The 19,981-nt window shown below is 33.7% G+C and overlaps 1 protein-coding gene across 6 annotated transcripts in view; it reads right to left on the reverse strand.

Annotated features, from left to right (window-relative positions):
• WWC3 (WWC family member 3) overlaps window positions 1-19,981 on the reverse strand; it is a 176,752-nt gene that overhangs the window by 82,755 nt on the left and 74,016 nt on the right. For 5 of the 6 annotated variants that reach the window (XM_074300025.1, XM_074300024.1, XM_074300023.1 and 2 more), the window contains exon 3: window positions 6,726-6,929. In XM_074300025.1, the coding sequence (XP_074156126.1) occupies window positions 6,726-6,929 (204 nt within the window). Of the gene's footprint in view, window positions 1-6,725; window positions 6,930-14,396; window positions 14,448-19,981 lie in introns of all 6 variants that reach the window. The other variant, XM_074300029.1, reaches the window with a different exon arrangement.

The following is a 19,981-nucleotide window of genomic DNA, read 5'->3' on the forward strand; positions in this document are numbered from 1 at the left end:
GGAAACTCTTTAAAGAGAACAAATGGAAGAGTCTTTATGGGATGGGCAGGTAGCCTAAGAAAGAATGTTGGCAGGATAGGTGACTGATAATGAAGAGCTTCACCACCACCTCAAGATGGAATTTAGGGTGGGTCTAAAGCCCTACTTTCTCACTGAATTGATAAGGAAGTTTCTTTCCCAGACACCTGATGTCTGACCAGCTTGGGTATATCTCTTGGGATTTGGCTGAGATCACAGAAACTTGGATATGGAAAGGATCTTTAAAGTTATCTGAAAAACACCCACTTGTTTATTTTATATACATTCACTTAATTACATATTATCTCCCCCAAAAGAGCAAAAGCTTCTTTAGGGCAAGAATTGCTGCACTTTTGTTGTTGTTTTTGGATCCCTCCAGCACAATATCTAGTTTACAATAGATGCTTAATAAATGTTTTAGATTGGCTATTTTAATCAATCTATTTCAACCTCCCTCCAAATTAAGAATCCCTTCTGGAGCCCACCTGACAGGTGGTCACACAGCCTCTGCTCTAATGCCTTGAGTGATGAAAGGTTCTTAAGACAGGATGGAAAAGATAATCTAGGAAGAAAGACAGAAAATTATTATGAGAGGGTGGAGAAAAATCAGTATTAAGAGAGAGGCAAGCAAAGAGTGTATTTCAAAAGTAGAGAAAAAAATTCTAAACCAATATAACTATATCATAGTTATGAAACTCCCCTTGCTTCCATTTACCCAGAAGTCCTCTTCCATCTTCCATGGAATACCAAAGATTCAGGCTGCAGCATCTGAAAGGATTATGAAAACATGTGCTTCTTCAATCCTTCTCTCTCCCTTCATGTTGTGCTCTGATCTAGCTGATAATTCATACAAATCTAGCTCCATCAGTCATTCTTGTTTATCAATACTGCCCTTTGTACAGATGTTCCAATTATCTAAACCAGTAATGACTGGGCTTCTTAATTCAAGAAGTAGAACTTAAACTAACTTTATGTTGCCATGAACCAAACCACCATGCCAATTATCAACCATATCACCTACTCTTCCTGGCCTCTGATTGGCAAACTTTCACCTCTTCTTGCTGCAAATCTGGACACTGGGGCAGCTAGGTGGCGCAGTGGATAGAGCACCAGCCTTGAATTCAGGAAGACCCGAGTTCAAATCTGGTCTCAGACACTTAACACTTCCTAGCTTGTGTGACCCTGGGCAAGTCACTTAACCCCAGCCTCAGGGGGGGAAAAAAATAAAAACAAACAAACAAAAAATCAAGACACTATTCTATTTTCTAGATATTTTCAAACCATACTACTGTTCATGTATCTTTGTCCTCTCTCTTTCTAACTCTGACTCTCTTTTATATGCTGTCTTCCCCTAACAGAATAGATGTTCCTTGAGAGCAGGGACTGTCTTACTTGCCTATGTTTCCACAGTACTTAGTATAGTGCTTGGTCTACAGGAAGTGCTTCATTCTTCATTCATTTAGCCACTTATTCTAACTTCCCCTCAGTTCTAGCTGTTCATGTGTAGATGGCTAGCTATCACCATTATAAACTTATTATTTTGAGGGTAAAAGGCACAATGGTCTGCACCCAGAGAGTGCTGTGGGAGCTGAGCGTGAATATTAAACATAGTGTTTTCACTCTTTTTATTGTTGTTTGCTTGCTTTTTTTCTTTTCTCATTTATTTTTCTTTTTGATCTGATTTTTGTTGCGCAGTATATTTGTGGAAATGTATACAGAAGAAATGCATATGTTTAACATATATTGGATTACTTGCTGTCTGGAGGAAGGGATGGGGGAAGGAAGGGAAAAAATTTGAAACACAAGATTTTGCAGGGGTGAGTGATGAAAATTATCCATGCATGTGTTTTGAAAATAAAAAGGTTTAATAAAAAGAGAGAGAAAGAGAGAGTAAAAGGCACAAGTATATTAGGGAACACAATATCCCTCAGCTCCAAGACACTAGCCCATAAAAAAAGCATACTGAAATCACATCATTTGTTAACTCTCTTTCATTTACAATCACTATTATTAGGAAAGAGCAATCTAGAAGTTATAAGGCTTCTATCCCTAAATGGATAGTGCTGGCCTGAGAATCAGAGAGACAGAAATATACTAGTTAAGGGACCCTGGCAAGTAACTTTCTCTGTGACCCTAGACATCTCTCTTAAGACTATAAATATCAGAGCACTTACTGAACTATATTACATATACTAGATATGTATAAATGTATTTTTGCATATATGCTGAATCCAGATTTTATTTTATCTATAATTATTCACCAAGTCCATGTACCTTATTTTTTCAGTTTCCTGGCTAGAAAATAAGTTCTAGGATGCTTATGTCCTAATTTGGGTTCTCAATATTTTGCACAGACTATAGTCTCTCATGTCTAGCATATTCTTTTTCCTTACCTCTGTCTTTCAAAAACAAAAACTCTCTTCAAGGTTTACCTTAAGTGCCATCTTTTATATAAGAGATTTCCTGATATTCTCAATGGATAGTATGCCTGCCACAAAGCCCTAAATTACTTTTATTTACTTTAACTTTTTTTTTTTTTTTTTTTTTGGTATTTATTCATCTGTCTATAAGCAGAATGTAAGCTTCTTGAGGGAAGATGGTTTTTCTTTTTTTTTTTTTTCTTTGTATTCCCAGTGCCTAGTAAAGTGCACAACTGAAACACTGGATAAGCATTTGTTGGATTGATTTGTTTTTAATATAAACACATGAAAAGCACTAAGGCCTGCCATTCACACTTAAGGATGCACATCTGTTAGATCTCAAAGAATCTTGTTATACAGTAGGAAACCCCTATTTAGCCATATCCAGCACACTTCTCATGAAACTAGTTAAATAGCTCAATCTAAACTCCAGTGACAGACAGCAACTTGCCAAGAACTTGGACTAGCTCCTAGATTCCTTTCATAGTATCAATAAGCAAACAGTTCAGGGGGAAAGCACATATGTACTCATATTCCTGCCAACTGTCTCTGGCATGGTTAGCCCTTTAGAATAACAAGACCAAACAATACAACACAACACAATAAACACCTCTCGATCCAGTTCAGAAAGCAACACATAAAAATGGAATTTCTCCCCTAAAAAATTCAGATACTTTAGGTGTCTGAGACATAACCCAACAGTAATGTTGGCAGGGTGTTCTATGGAAACACCAGTCAGTTTGCTTCCTCTATCAGAAATTACCTGTCATTTCAGAAATACCATTCTGTACTTTTCTTTGACTAGACAGACAGAATTCTTTGAGGCTTAGAAAGGAATGCATTCAGGACATACAAATTTTTACTTGCATTATGTTCTCACAGTACTATAAAATCTAGTGAGGCATTAGTTTCCTACACTTCATCTTTCCCCAAACCCATAAAGCAACATTGTGGCCCTATTCCTTCTACTTTTTACTATGGCTATTATGTTCCTTTACTAATAGAAAAGGAAGTCATGTGAATTACTATTGCCTAATTTTCTTAACTACTTCAAAACTCCTTACTGATTTGTTCATCACCATCATTATCAATCCCAATCTCCTCCTATTTCAACATACTAAACCACCAATCTTGGAACTATGTATAGACATTTAGAAGGTTCTCTGCACATTACTAAATTTAATGTTCTACCTTGCATTAAAAATTGTGCACATCTTTACCTCATCTATAAAATGGGAATTTAATAGCTTTGGTAGCCATGTCAAAGGACGGATGTGAAGATCCGATGTATGAACCATAAAGATTTAAATAAAGGTCAGAGGTGAAAAGACAACAGTTTAGTAGCTTCAGAATCAGGAAATCTGGGCTTGAATACTACCTCAGACACTTAATAGTTATATCATGGGCAAGAGATTAAATCTCTCGCAGACTCAGTTTTTACTCCTTTGCTATCTACAAAACAACTGTCCAATTCATCACTTCCTCTCATACAGGCCTTTATTATCTCTTCCCTCGACCATCAAAATGGCCTCTTAATTGTTCCTCAATACCAGTATTGATAGTTTAGTGGGTTGAACTAAGTGAATGTAGGTTTTTATGGAGATGATGACCAAATCTTTGGATGGTGACCCTCCAGACAAGAAACTTTGAGACCTAATAGGTGTTTTCCTACTTTCATTCTCTTCCTTCTACTAAATATCATCCACAGAGTTGTCAAATTGATATTTCTAAAGGGTAAGCCAGTCATCTGCTCAAAAAGCTTCCGTGGCTCCTCACTGCCTTCAAAATAAAATACAAATTGCTTGGGTTAGTAACAAGCTGGATCCAGTTTTAAGGACAATTAGATATTACAGTCTAGCTACCAGGATTGGACATGCTCTTTCTTCTCACCTCTACCTTATGGAATACCTGAATTCCTTCCAGCACTACCTCCTGCCATAGACCTATATGTGTTCAATAAACATTTATTAAATCAACCAATTAATCAATACAGAACTCTCCTATATTCTTCAGTAATTCCTTAACTTTTTTGTTCAATTTAATTAACATTTATGTATCACCTTCTCTATGTAAGAAAGACACAGTCATCTTCTTGTCCAGAGTTTCCATTTGTTGCTACAAAAGCATTTTTGTCAAAGTGATCTTGGTAGCATTTGAAAGGAACTGATCAACTAGACTTTGTCATATATAATGAAATGTATTCACTGAGTCTTAATAGCAGACTCTGTAAAAGCTTCAGTAGAACTTCAACTATAAGATCTTGGATGCATGGAAATGAACAAAATTTCCACTAAATGTAAGTTTGAAACAGTCCCTTTTGTCTTCCAAATTCAATGAAGACAAAATAATCTGTTTCCTATAACTGGTACTGAGCTGGCCTAGCCAATTTAACTGATCCAAAATGATGCCTATTATTAATTAATCCATGAAGAATAAGAAGATATATACCCTACTTCAAGGGAACAAACCTTAATGTTCTAAGCATTCTCCATTCTCCCAAGGAAGAATAATGCTTCATGAAATAGGTTGCAGACATATAATTTCCCTGTACAGTGGGGAAAACTGGAGCCATGGATTTCACCACAGCATGTATGGCAAACTCAGACAAAAAACAGCAACATAGTATATATACCAAAGGAAACTAGTAATCTGGTCATCTTAATACTATTCTAATCTAAATACTGTAGGTCAAACTCTCTAAAATTTAAGTTGTAGTAATAACCAAAGAGGCAATATGGTATTCCAGCTGGATTGTCAAGCTTGGATTCATGAAGATAATGGCTTTATACTTCATTCCTGACATTAACTAGTTTTATGACTCTAGGTAATTCACTAAATTTGTGTGACTTAGGCAGTTGCCTAAAATTTTTCTCTTGTATCACAGACGGGTTGCAATCTGCCATACTGAGAATTCCCCTAATGCCAAAATTATGGATTTTTATATAATAGCATTTTACCTGGTGAACTGGTAGCTATCAAATGGGCATGCTACTTGGAGTCTCTGTTTCTCTTTTTTAGTAAAATAAAACATCCCAGATATGAGCTCCACACATAGGTGGTGCTATGAACAGGGAACTGGAATAAAGGCTGAAGTAAAATCCTACCTCAAACACTTACTGTCTGTGTGAACTTCCTGAGCAAATCTCTTAAAATACCTAACTCTTCAAGATGTTGTGAAGATAAAATAAGATAGTATCTGTAAAGTGCTTTGCAAAACATAAAGTGCTATAAAAATGCTACCATTATTATTTCAAAGGCTTAGTCATCAAGACAATCCTAATCTTGTTACCATTGGTAGAATGAAATGTTCAATAAAGTCTCTCTAAGATATATTTAGTAAAATGACTACATATTCTGTGGGAGGATTATTTTATTGAGAATGGCTTAAAGTCCTATGGATTTAATTGACCAAGTCCAAAATACTTGTTTTGAAAGTAGCATAATCAAATTCCTGGGACAGTTACTATCTGAAAGTCTGCTACATAAGCAAAAAGACAGACTAATCTAAGGTCTCTGAAAAAGCCAGAACATCCTATTTAAAGATTTCAGGATATATGATTTCTTTGTCAGAGAAAGAAAAAGATCTTCACATATTTGTTATTGTACTCTTCTTCAGAAGACTATTAGAAGCAATGTGGCATGGTATACAGAGTACTAAACGTGGAGGGAGAAAAGATTCACATTCAAGACCTACTTCTGATACTAATTCACTACATGTTCATAGACAAATCACTGAGTTTCAATTTTCTTATCTGTAGTGTACCTACCTCAAAGGGTTATTAAGAGCTTCTGATGACAAATATGTGTTAACTACTTTGCAAGCTTTAAAGGATTATATAAATGTCACTTTTTATTATTATTGCCATATCCCCCAAAACACATTCTATCTTAGGTATTGAAGGAAGATGCTTTGTGCATATGAAGGATCTCCTTTTTCAACCTCCAAGATTAAAGAACTCTCTCTTCCCCTCCCAAAAGGGGGAGGGTAACCCCATAAAATTACATAACTAAACAGAAACTTAACTATGACGCCTTCACTTTTGAATATACAGAGCCCGGCTACCCAAGACAGGTTATTATCAAGACCAATTATAAAGCAGTTTAGATCTAATGTATAATGATAAATGAAAAAGCCATTCTGTTCTTTTCAGAAATGAAATAAAAATTCTCCAGATTGCCTAGTTCAAGTGGAACCTAAGTCTTTAGTTTGGAATTCTCTTGGTCACAATTTTTTAGAGATAACCTTTAGAGAAAGGTGTTTCCCTCAGAGGAAACATGTAAACTCACAGCTTGCATAAGAGCGACTGTCATCTTCACACATCTTGTGCAGCTGCTGGTATTCTTCTTGTGCTAGTTCAAAACGTTGCTGCTTAATTTGGTATATTTCTTTTTTGGCATTGAGGGCCTCCTGGGCTACAATTAGATATTCTTTCAGCATCCGCTCCTGCTCCCTCCTCCATTGTTCTCTTGGATCTTCAATCTGGGTAAGTTCTGAAAGAGAAAGGACAATTAGTCACACAATAGTAAGACTTTTCTGGATGATAATAAAGATTCAGTTAAACAAGTACTCATATGGAAACAAAATTTTACTATTATACAAAATAATCCAAGTGTTTAGATACTCCACATAGAAAATCTAAAGCCTGGATTATTTTTCTGTTATATAACTTTAGCTAAGAATGCTATGATTGGGCAATATTATCACTTTAAAATCCATGTGAAAACATAAAATCCATGCAGTATATTAAAAAAGCTCATGAGGACAAGAGATCAAATAAATAAATCATTTTAAAATTCCTATTTCACTCAATTATTTTTCTCACACATTATCTTATCATTGATATCTCTTCCTTGAGTACCTATAGATGACGATCCTTCCCAGAATTTTTGAGAAGACACTCAGTGTTATCAATAAAAGCTTATATTTTAATGAAGAACTAACCAACAAACACCCACTATTAACTTTTACAATTAGTACCTTTTCCTTCTTTCATAGTCAGATAAATAGATCTTAATCTTCTTTTGTAATTAGATTTTGCCAGTTATTAATATCAGATCATAGTCTAATACTCCCACCATTCAATGAGAAAAGATTTAAGGAAGGAGTACAAAGTAAGATTTCCATTCTTACTGCCAGAGTCCTAGGTCATGCTATTTTACTTCAGTAGTCTTCCTGACTCCAGGTTCTTCCTGTTCTAATCTACTCTATACTCCATAGCCAGAGTAAACTTCTTAAAGCACTATTCAAATAAGATTACTCCCCAGTTGAAAAAAATTTTAATAGCTCCCTATTGCCTAGGACATAAATTCAAAACTCTTAAAGTTAACAATTTTAAATTGTTCGTGATAGAGCACTAACTTACCAATCAAGCTTTATTTTTTCACTATTGCCGAACAGGAAGTTGATGCTCTTGCCAAAATAGATTGCGCTTTGATATTTCTTAAACAAGCACTATATTTCTCCAAATCTGTACCCTTACTGAAATAATTCCCTTTTCCTGGAATGTCTTTTCCTCACTGTCCTTACCTCTCAAAATATTACTCATTCTACTCAAATGTCACCATCTCAAAGATGTCTTCTTTGATACCATATTTACAATAATTGTTCCTTTTTTTCAATGAACTGACTACACAATTCCAAATAATTGATGAAGCATGCTTCCCAGCACTTGAGAAAAGATGAAATGAAGGTACAAAATGAAATATACTTTTGAACAAAGCCAAAGTGCAAAACTGTTTTGCTTAAGTTATAGGAAAAAGAAATCACTCAATATTAAAATTCATGAAAGAACAGGGAAAAGCCCATCACAGTCAATATGCAATCAAGATTTGGGGAGATTTGGTTTCAAAAGATTCATAAAAAGGATAGCATAGGAAAGAACTCTGTCAAGGAAATTAGCCCAAAAGGATAAAAAAAATTCTCAAAAATTCAACTGTGAACACAGAAACAAATCTAAAAGAAGGGAAGGGGGAAGTTTTACAAAGAGAACAACATAGCTGCTCAGGGACAGAATCAGAGGCAAAATCAAAGGCTTTTAAAAGACATATGTAGGAAAAAATTAGATAATGAAGAGAATGTATGCATATGAAGGATATGATCTTATAAGAAGAGTTCTAGCTTTCAGAGGCTTTATAGTAAATTTCTCTATCTCTATAGTAGATCTCTCTATCTCAGCACAGGTGTGATGGTCTATAAATATGGAATAAGACATACACAATTAGATACAGATACATGATTACTGCTCTTTTTTTTCTTATTAACAGAGAAGAATCCAGTGAGAAATTACAGCCATGTTAAAAAAAATTTTAAACTTAAAAAAAAAGAGAGAAAGGCATCAAAAGCACTAAAATTCAGCATGAAGTGAGACTGATGTAGAGAGCTAATAACAAAATAAAACAATGTGCCCCCCCAAAAAAAAAAGTTATCTTTGCTCCTCCAGCAAAGAATTAAAGAAAGAAATGGTTCATTGCTTTTAGGATGGATAGGTGAAAAGCAGAACTACTGAGATCTTATTTTGCTTCTTTTAGCTGTCAATTTTTGAACTTAGAAGGACGGGGGCAAGGAGGTAATAAAGTAGCACATATCTTTCCTTAAGAGTTAGATTTATGGGGCAGCTAGGTGGTGCAGTGGACAGGGCATCAGCCCTGAAGTCAGGAGGACATGAGTTCAAATCTAGTCTCAGACACTTAACCTTTCCTAGTGGTGTGACCCTGGGTAGTTGCTTAACCCCAATTGCCTCAGCACAAAAAAAAAAAAAAAAAAAAAAAAAAAAAAAAAAAAAAAAAAAAGAGTTAAATTTACCAGGTCCAAACACCTTCCTAAAGTACTCATAGAATTATTATGCTTCCAGGTGAGGAGAACAACAAGATAACAAACCAGACTCTAATTTTCCTCATTCTTTAAAAAGCAAAATAATAATAATAATAAACAAATTCAAAGAAAAATTGTTCAACAAATGAGGAGCAATTAAAATTGCAATTACAGGACAAAAAAGAGAAAGGTATGACAAGTTAAAAATTTTTAAGGATTAACAGAAAGCAACAATTCTTAATAAGCTTACTTAACACCCCCTTTCCACCATCATCAACAATGGAAGGGGAAACAAAACCCTAAAAAGGACTGGTTCCTTGAGACAAGTTGGGATTCTCTACATCAGCAGACATTTTGCCAGCATACTTCACTCCCTACAAGCCCTTATCTTGATACAGAGTGGCAGATATTAATTCTACCTAGGCACAAGGGGGAAGGGAAGAAGAAAAATATATTACCTTCTGCCTTGAATGGTCCCCTAATAGTTTGGAACATACTTTCCTATCTTTCCCCAAAATGTACCAGATCCTGATTCAGAACAACTAGAGAACGGAAGAGAATTAAAATGCAGGTAGCTCCAATCCTATCTGTTATGAAACTACTTAAGGTAGAAAACTAAGGTTGGTGAGTCCTAAATCTTCCATAGTAGGAGAAGGCTGATGCAGCTTTGCAGCACAGATTTGGGACTGTATCCACAGCACTGGTAATGGATAAATAAAAGGCAAATAGGCTAAAACACCAAAGATTTTAAAAGGTAAAAAACTCAAATAAAAATCCACCCTAAACATAAATCAACAGAGTGGATTCCAAAGAGCATCTGGAAATAAAATAGGTAATAAATCCTCAAAATATTATATATTAAAATACGAAGGAAAGTAAATCAATGCTTGATAAAACACAGCCTCCTGTGGAACATCAAGATGGCATTGTGAACCTAAAACATATTCCACAATGATTCAGAAGGGAAATAAAATGCACAACACAAGAAATTAGGAATGAAAATGCATATACTTATTGGAAGTAAAAGCTTCAATATAGGAATAAAAACTCAATTATCAGAAAAAGATTAAATTCATTGTTGGGTTTCTCCAAAAAACAAATTGAAAAAAAAAAAAAAGCTTAACCATATTGTAATACAAAAATACTGAAGCAAGGGAAAATCTAGCATAATAGAAGGAAAAGGCAATATTAAAAGAACATATGTTCTATTTCCAAACCAAACCTTGAGCACAGAATACAGAGAAAATTTAAGCATTAAAGGTCTTTCAAAAGAATTTTTAAAGAAACAACCCAAATAAGGTAATAACAGAACCTGATATAAAAAAACTGTCTAAAACTTTAAGACTACAAAAAACACAGAAACAATTGAAAGAAACCATAGGTTTGTCTTCTGGATAAACAACAAAACCCCCAACACCTTATGCTTCAAACTCCAAGACACCATGGTTAAATTATCCAATAACATCATACGCTACAAATGACTAAGAGAAAAAACTCCAAATGTAAAGAAATGACATTTAAAAAATACAATATCCATTAGAAACCACACCAAAAAAAAAAAAAGGAATGTAATAATAGTTTCTGAAAAGAAGCTAGATCTTTATTCCCTGCAAATCTGAGCCTAATCATCAGTGCAAAAAATGTAGATGTGTAACAAAAGGAGCCTTTGAGATGTTTTTGAAAAAAACAAAGCAAAGAAAAAAAAAGCAAAGAAAAAAACAGATGTGAGCAAAATATTCATCAAGCTGTTATGCCCAATAGCAGAAACATAAGATAAATAAGTATATTTACAAAGTACAGACTATATCAAGAGTAAATGTTTCTAGATATTTTAAAGTCTTTATTTTAAAAGAGAAAGAAAAAAGAGTGATTTATCATGGGGGTGGGAAGAAGTAGTACTGAGAGACATGTACTACTATAGTGAAAGGGCATTTAGTTGTGGTGAGAACTGGGGATCTCATGAATGTTTAACTAAGAGAAGAAAGGAGAATTGGTATAATGACAAACTACCTTTTCTGCCACAGACTTGGACCTATGTGAACAACAACATTCCATTTAAAAATAAAAAAAAAAGAATATTTACTGTAATAATGTTAGTAATCTATAAGAAATGATGAGCAGGGTGATTTCAGAAAAGCTTGGATGCTGAACTGATGTTGAGTGAAGCAACTGTACACTGTTAACAAGATTATGTGAAGACCAACTGTGATGGACTTGGCTCTTCTCAATGCAGTGATTCAAGGCAATTCCAATTGATGTGATTGAAAATGCCATCCACATCCAAAGAGAGAATTATGGAGCCTGAATGTGGATCACCTTTTTTGTGTTGTTGTTAGTTTGTTTCTTGTGGGGGTTTTTCTCTTTTGGTCTGATTTTTTTTTTTTTTTTGCACATGACAAATATGGAAATATGTTTAAAAGCACTGAATATGTTTAACCGATATTATTTGCTGTCTTAAGGAGGAAGGAGGTAAAAGAGGGAGGGAGAAAAAACCCAGAACACAAAGTCTTACAAAAATAAAATTTTTTTTAATAGCTTTTATTTACCAGATATTTGCATGGGTAATTTTACAACATTGACAATTGCCAAACCTTTTGTTCCAATTTTTCCCCTCCTCCCCCCCGCCCAGATGGCAGGCTGACCGATACATGTTAAATATGTTAGAGTATAAATTAAATACAATATATGTATACATGACCAAACAGTTGTTTTGCTGAACAAAAAGAATCGGACAAAAATGAATGTTATGATGCCCAAAGAGCTATCCAAACTATGTGTACCCTTTGATCCAGCAGTGTCTCTACTGAATCTGTGTCCCAAGAGATCATAAAAAAGGGAAAAGGACTCCCATATGCAAAAATGTTTGTTGCAGTCCTTTTTGTAGTGTGGATGGCCATCATCCAGTTGGGGAATGGCTAAATAAGTTACGGTATGTGAATGTAATGGAATATATTAGTGTTCTATAAGAAATGATTAGCAGGATGATTTCAGAAAAGCCTAGACAGATTTACATGAGCTGATGCTAAGTGAAGCAAATAGAACCAAGAGAACATTGTACAGAGCAACAAGAAGATTATATGATGATCAATCATGATGGATTTGGCTCTTTTCAATATTGAGGTGATTCAGGCCAATTCCAATAAATCTGTAATAGAGAGAGAGCCATCTGCATCCAGAGAGAGGACTGTAGGGTTGAATGTGGATCACAACATGGTATTTTCAACTTTTCTACTGTTGTTTGCTTGCTTTTTTTTCCTTTCTGATCTCATTTTTCTTGTGCAGCATGATATATGTGGAAATATGTATAAAAGAATTGTACATGTTTAACATATTTTGGATTACTTGCTATCTAAGGGAGGGAGGAAATTTGGAACCCGAGGTTTTGCAAGGGCGAATGTTGAAAATTATCTTTACATATATTTGGGAAAATAAAATGGTATTGAGAAAAAAACTATTCAAGAAAGGCAACTTGCAGTTAGAGAGTAGGAAAGAGATGTGTGAACCCACATGGGTTCTGGGGGACAAAATGGCATAGAAAATGGGAGAAAAATAATGGGGAAAATAAGGGATAGAGTGAGACAATAATTTGTTACATAAGGCAAATTGTTGTTCAGTCACGGCTGACTCTTCCAATCAACCTATTTGGGTTTTTTTTGTTTTGTTTTGTTTTTTGGGTTTTTTTGGCAGAGATACTGAAGTGGTTTGCCATTTCTTTCTCCAGTTCATTTTACAACTGAGTTAAAATGACTTGCTCAAGGCCATATATTAGTAAGTATCTGAGTCCAGATACAAAGTAAAAAAAAAAGATAAGTCTTCCTGCTCCAGGCTTGGCACCCTAGCCACTGTGTATCTAGCTGCCCAGGATAATTTCTACCATAGAGCACTGCTTCTATCAGTATGACTTCCCTTTTAAATAAACATTTCTGAGAATGAAATGCAAAAGTAAAAAGTGGAAAGAAAGAAAATAACAAATTTGACATCTGACAAATGGGACAGGAGAAAGAACTTATGAGGAAAAAGTTAGATTAAAATAGTTTAATTAAAAACTAATTGTAGGGACAAAGTATTGACTCAAAAGAGGAAGAAAACAAACAAAATATTTTTTAAACAACTACATCAAGGAAAAAAAAAATCAACACTTTCAATGTCAATGAACTAAGCAATCCAAAGAAATGAAAGAATTGGAAAGCTGGGTGGAAAAGTACGCATTTACACTGCTGCTTGCAAGAAATATAAGGATAGACTCACAATGAGAAGTTGAAACAAAACTAACTGCATCAGGAAAATTTTCGGACGTGTTATCAAGCACAGAAAAAAATCAAAATAATAAACAAGGAAAATACATTCAAAGGAATCATATACAATGAGCCAATATTAAACATACATATGCATCAAAAGGAATAGTACCTGATTTCATAAAGGAAAAATTAACTAACTGAAAAAAGTCATAGTAACACAATGAGAATGGGGGAAAGCGGAATAAGCACTTATTTATATGGCATTTATTAATTGCCAGGCTCTGGGATAAGCCCTTGTTACATAAACTATGTCATTTGATCCTCACAACAACTCTTTGAGGTAGATACTATCATTACTCCTAATTTATAATTGAGGAAATTAAGGCAAAGTGAATTTAAGAAACTTGTTCAGGCTCACATAGCCAGTAAGTCTCTGAAGCCAGATTTGGACTCCAGGCCCATTTACTATGTTACCAGCTATCTCTATTGGAGACTTTATTGTTTTTCTCTCAGAGCTGTACATATTTAAAAGAAAGATAAACAAATGGGGAAAATACAGAAAACAAACTATTAAAGAATATGGAGCTACAAGATTTATATATAGCACTTTCTGAATGGAAACATTAAAGAATATATTTTTTCTCATCACATAGCACTTTTACAAAAAATAGACCATGTATTAGGGCAAAGAGAAATAGAAAATAAAATTTTAAAAGCAGAATTAGTAAGCACATTCTTTACAGAACATAACACAAAAATAGTAATCAGTTCCAGGGGCACAAGCAAAGACCTGTACCTAAATGCAGACTTAATAATGAAATACTAAAACCTCTAAAAGGACCAAAAGAATAAATCATAAGAAATAATTTTTGAGCAAATGAATCAAAATGAGATGACAAGACAACATACCAAAATTTCTGGGATGCAGATAAAGCAGTCCTCAGATGAAAAATTATATCCCTAAAAACATATATTAAGAAAATAGAAAAAGAGAGGATTAATGAACTGAATACGCATTTGAAAATTTTAGAAAGACAATAAATAAACCCAAAATAAGCACAAAAGAAGAAATCTTGAAAATTAGAGGAAAATGAATAAATTAAAACCCACATAAAAACTATAGGATTGATAAATAAAACTAAAAGATGACCAACAAAATTGGTTAACTTAAGCCAACCTGATTAAAAAGGAACATCAAATTAACCCCCCCAAAAAAATTAACTAAGTATAATTAGAACAAACCAGAAGAAATAAAAAGCATGGTCAGTACCTACTAAATATAGTTATATACAAAGAAGCAGAATTTAAAAGAAATGGTGAATTAGCCACAAAAATATAAAACACTCAAATTCATAGGACATAAAAGAAAGATTTTAAGCAATGAATCTCAAAAAAAGCAAACTAAACTAATTGTAAAGGAGCTACCAAATATCCCCATGAACTTATAGGAGAATTTCATCCAATTTTTAGAGAATAAGTAATGCCTATACTAAAATAAAATTATTCACCAAAATGGAGGAAGAAAGCCCTGTACAAAACTTGTTTTTTTGTGTGACAAATGCAGTCATAGGGAAGGATGAGGCAAAGAAATAAAAACTACAGACTAATTTACTAATTTATTAAAATTATGGGCAAACATTTAAAGCTTTTCCAATAAATATAGGTGCAAAGTAAGGATGCCTCATTTTTCTCCTACTTGATATAGTTCTTCAAGCATTAACAAAAGAATAAGAAAACAGAAATAAAAAGCATAAAGACAGACAAAGGAGAGATAAAAACATTAACGTTTGCTATGCTATAATTATTTACTTAGAAAATCCCAAGGAATCATCAAAGAAATTGGTTAAAACTGTTCAGAGGTTCCCTAAACCTGTAAACTTACATCAGCAATCAGCAACATTCCTATATAGCAACATTAAAATCCAGGGGACAACAATTTTAAAAATTCAATTTTTTCTATTGAAAACAACTACAAATTTCATTAATATTTAGGAATTAATCTAATAATGTACATTCAATGCATGATAAAATTACAAAAACAAACAAACAAAGATTTAAATAACTGGAAGGATATTATTCAATGTTCATGGCTGGATTAGACCAATATGAAACAGGCATTTTGACAAAGCTAGACAAAACTTTTACATTTTTTCACTTGGAGTAACAAATTAAAATGAAGGAATGAAAGGAAAATAGCACTACAAAGGCTCAAACTACATTATAAACTATCAAATCCACTTTCTACTGGTTAAAATACAAAAGTAGACTACTGGGGAAAGATGAGATAAGAAAAACTAAAATAATGAACACAATAAACACAGTGTTCAACATATACAAAGACAGAAATTACTTAAGGTGGGGGAAAAACATCTATTTTACAAGAATTGCTGGGAAAATTGGAAAGTAGTTTGCAGGAATTGGGATTAGACTAAAATTTATACTTTATTCAAAACTGGTATCACTGGAGTGTCAGACCATACTATTAGAAAATTAAAAGAAAAATGCAACTGCATATTTTTCACAGTTATGGCTAGAGGGCAAATTCTTAACCAAACAAATGATAGAAGCAATTACAAAAGATAAAAGTAATAACAATTACATTAATTTGAAAAGCTTTTGTATGAACAAAACTAATATTAGAAAGATAAGAAATTAAGCAGTGAAGTGTGTAAATATCTCTGATAAAGGTATGATGTTTAGAATATATAGACAACTCATATGAAAAGGTACTTCAAATCATTATTGATCACAGAAATGCAAATTAAGACAACTCTGAAATACCACTACACTCAGATTGGCTAAGATGACGGGAAAAGATAATGACAAATGTTGGAAGGAATGTGGGAAAACTGGGACACTGATACATTGTTGGTGAAATTGTGAACAAATCCAACCACTCTGGAGAGCAATTTGGAACTATGCTCAAAAAAGTTATCACACTGTGCATACCCTTTGATCCAGCAGTGTTACTACTGGACTTATATCCCAAAGAGATCTTAAAGAAGGGAAAGGGACACATATGTGCAAAATGTTTGTGGCAGCCCTCTTTGTAGTGGCTAGAAACTGGAAATTGAATAGGTGCCCATCAATTAGAGAATGGCTAAATAAATTGTGGTATATGAATGTTATGAAATATTATTGTTCTGTAAGAAATGACCAGCAGGATGAATACAGAGAGGTTTGGAGAGACTTACATGAACTGATGCTAAGTGAAATGAGCAGAATCAGAAGATCATTATATACTTCAACAACAATACTATATGATGATCAAATCTGATGATTCAAACCAGTTCCAATTGTTCAGTAATGAAGAGAATCAGCTACACCCAGAGAGAGAGAACGAAGGGAAATGAGTGTGGACCACAACATAGCATTTCCATTTTTTCTATTATAGTTTGCTTGCATTTTTGTTTTCCTTCTCAGGTTTTTTTTAGCCTTCTTTCTAGATCCAATTTCTCTTGTGCAGCAAGATATCTGTATAAATATATATACATATATCATATTTTACATATATTTTAACATATTTAACATGTATTAGACTACCTGCCATCTGGGATGGAGGGTGGGAGGAAAGAGGGGAAAAGTGAGAACAGAAGGTTTTTGCAAGGGTCAATGTTGAAAAACTACCCATGCATATGTTTTATAAATAAAAAGCTATAATAATAATAATAATAGTAATAACAATAAAAAAATTATGTAGACAACTAAAATAAATGTGTACAACCAAAAGCTATTTCCTAGTAGATGAACAGTGAAAAAATATTAAAAGTTTTCAACAAAAGAGCAACAAATTAATAATAATTATATGAAAGAATGCTCTCAATCTTAATAACATAAGAAAAATACAAACCAAGATAATCCTGGGGTTTCACTTCATACTCCAAAACTGTCAAAGACAACAAAAGATCCTAATAGTCAATGTTAGAGAGGTTGTAGAAAGAGAAGCCTATTAATGCATTGTTACTGAAGCTGTGAATTTTTCCAATCATTATATAAAACAATTTATGTGAACAAAGTGGCTAAATTTTCTGTATCCTTTGCCCCAAAGATTCTACTCTGCACCTACCCCAAGATGAAAGTCAATGAAAAAAAAAAAGGTTTATCTCTTTCTTTATCTATCAATCTAAATTTATATCAGTACTTTTCCTTGTAGCTGTGAACTACAAAGTATATTCCTTTCTATTAAGGAAAGGCTAAATAATTTCAGTACATGAATGTCATGGAATATGTATATACCCATACTGCATATTTCTTCTTTTTTTTTACACTGTATATTTCTGTAAGAAACAATGATTATGATCAATATGGAGAAGTATGGAAAAGCTTAGAACTAAAGTAAAATGAACCAGGAAAACTATATACACTAATGGTTACAACAATCTAAATTGAAAGAATAATAAAAACAAGTGAAACTGAACATGAAATTATAATGAACAAACCTGGCCCCAAAGAAGAGATAAGAAGATATCTCTCAAAGCATTTCTGAAGAGGTAGGAAAACTGCATATATTTCAATATATTGATTGGTTTTGCTGACTTTTTCTTTTTTTCTAAAAAATAGCACCTAACCACAAAAGATAGTTAAGAGGGGAGAGGGAAAAAGTGGGAACAGTAGGTATATTAAATAAAATCAAAATACATCAGTAAAATGTATTTTTTTAAAAAGAGTTAGCAGGTACAACAGATGAGCTTTGGAAAATTTAGAAAAGTTGTTATAGAACCTTAGAATTGCACCTGAGTGATTTCTAACAAATTCTAGAAGGTATTATCAAAAGGATTGTTTGTGAATATCTAGAAAAGAAAAATCATCAAAAGCTTTGTCAATGGGAGTCCATTAAGAGATGTTCTAGACAGCTTAATTAGATTTCAGTGAATCATTTGATAAAGTCTCCCATGCGCTTTGTATTTTCATGGTACTGTCCTCTTCTATGCTATTATATTTATGGAAGTGCTCAATTATTTGGTGTGTGTTAAGTTTAGATGTAAAAGTAAAGAAAAGAAATCTCTTATGTTGTTGATGTGCACAAAATAAAAGACATTTCAGTGAATCACAGATAGCAAACTCCTGTAATATTTAGGTGACACAAGGCTACAACATATAACTAAAATACTGTATAATAGATTCAAGATCTGAAAAGATAACTGAAGATTAGAGAATTTGCAAATCTACAATGGGAGAGGGAGTGTCCTTGGGAGTCAACTACTAATGAAAAAACTACAAGTTTGATAAAAACAAAAAATCAATTTCACAAGTATAAAACAAGCGAGTTCTAAATAAAGAGTAATTCATTTCACCAAGATTTGGGGGTTTTAGCAGAATGAAAGTTCATATAAATCCACATATCAACATGGAAATCAGTTAAGTAAATGCATTATTATCCTCAACTGCATTAGAATAGGCACAGTGTTCTGAGCCAGATAATCCTGTTGTATTCTGCTCTAGTCAGATCATTTCTTAGGCACCACATCTAGGGACTTTGGGAGAGTTAGAGGTCAATAAAATCTAGAACCTGGAGACATAGTCTATGATTCTGGGCAAGTCCCTTAATCCTATTTGCCTCAGTTTCCTCATCTGTAAAATGAACTGGAAAAAGAAATGTCAAATCACTCTAATATCTTTGCCAAAATAAAAACCCTAAATGGGGTCATGAAGAGTCAGATGTGACTGAAAAACAACTGAACAACTGAACACCTCATAGAAGGACTGGAAACTATGCCTTACTACTGTAAAAGGAATCAGAATGATTGAAATTTGCAGAAGGACAATTTAAAAGAAGACACATGAGAGGTATTATCAGCAATGTCTCCTAACTCCTTTTTTTTTTGACTTGCTATACTATTCATCAGGCAACTTTCTCTACAATTTTATCTCCTAAGTGGACTTATCCATCATGATGGAAATGCTCTATGCTACAATGATTAGTCCCAATTCTCATGCTTATCTCTCAATCTGCACCTCAGGAGAGCACATCAGCCAGATCTTCCACTTCTTGCTGAATAGTGTCCCCTGGAGGGAGGCAGCAAGAGACCAAATTTGGCTGGGCTGATTTCTATCTGAGCCAGCATATGGCAGTTCCCATCTCCTATTAATCCCCTGATCTCCCAATAACCTTCAGTACAAAGAAGATCAAACTTCCAATTGACCTCATGCCTTCCAAGTCTTGCTATGCATTCCTTAAGGAAAGAGAAAAAGAAAAGTCAGTGAGGAACAGGGCTTCCTATCCAGCAGTTAACATTCAGCTTTCATCTCCAGCTAAATTCTTTGTTGCCAAATCTCTAGCCTTAAGAGGGAAAGGATATAATAGAATGAGAAGTTCCATATGACAATATGCCTTCCATCTCTTGTTGCATTTGTCTCCAGTCCTATCTCTTATCTTCCCTAAAAATAAAATAATCCCCAATGAACATTCTCACACCCAGTTATACTCATCACACCTCAATGATTCTGAACCCCTAGACATCATCATCTACACTCAAATTTTTATCCTATTCTAT

The sequence above is a fragment of the Sminthopsis crassicaudata genome, chromosome 3 (genome assembly GCF_048593235.1).
Source record: "Sminthopsis crassicaudata isolate SCR6 chromosome 3, ASM4859323v1, whole genome shotgun sequence".
In the NCBI taxonomy this organism is placed as follows: domain Eukaryota; kingdom Metazoa; phylum Chordata; class Mammalia; order Dasyuromorphia; family Dasyuridae; genus Sminthopsis; species Sminthopsis crassicaudata.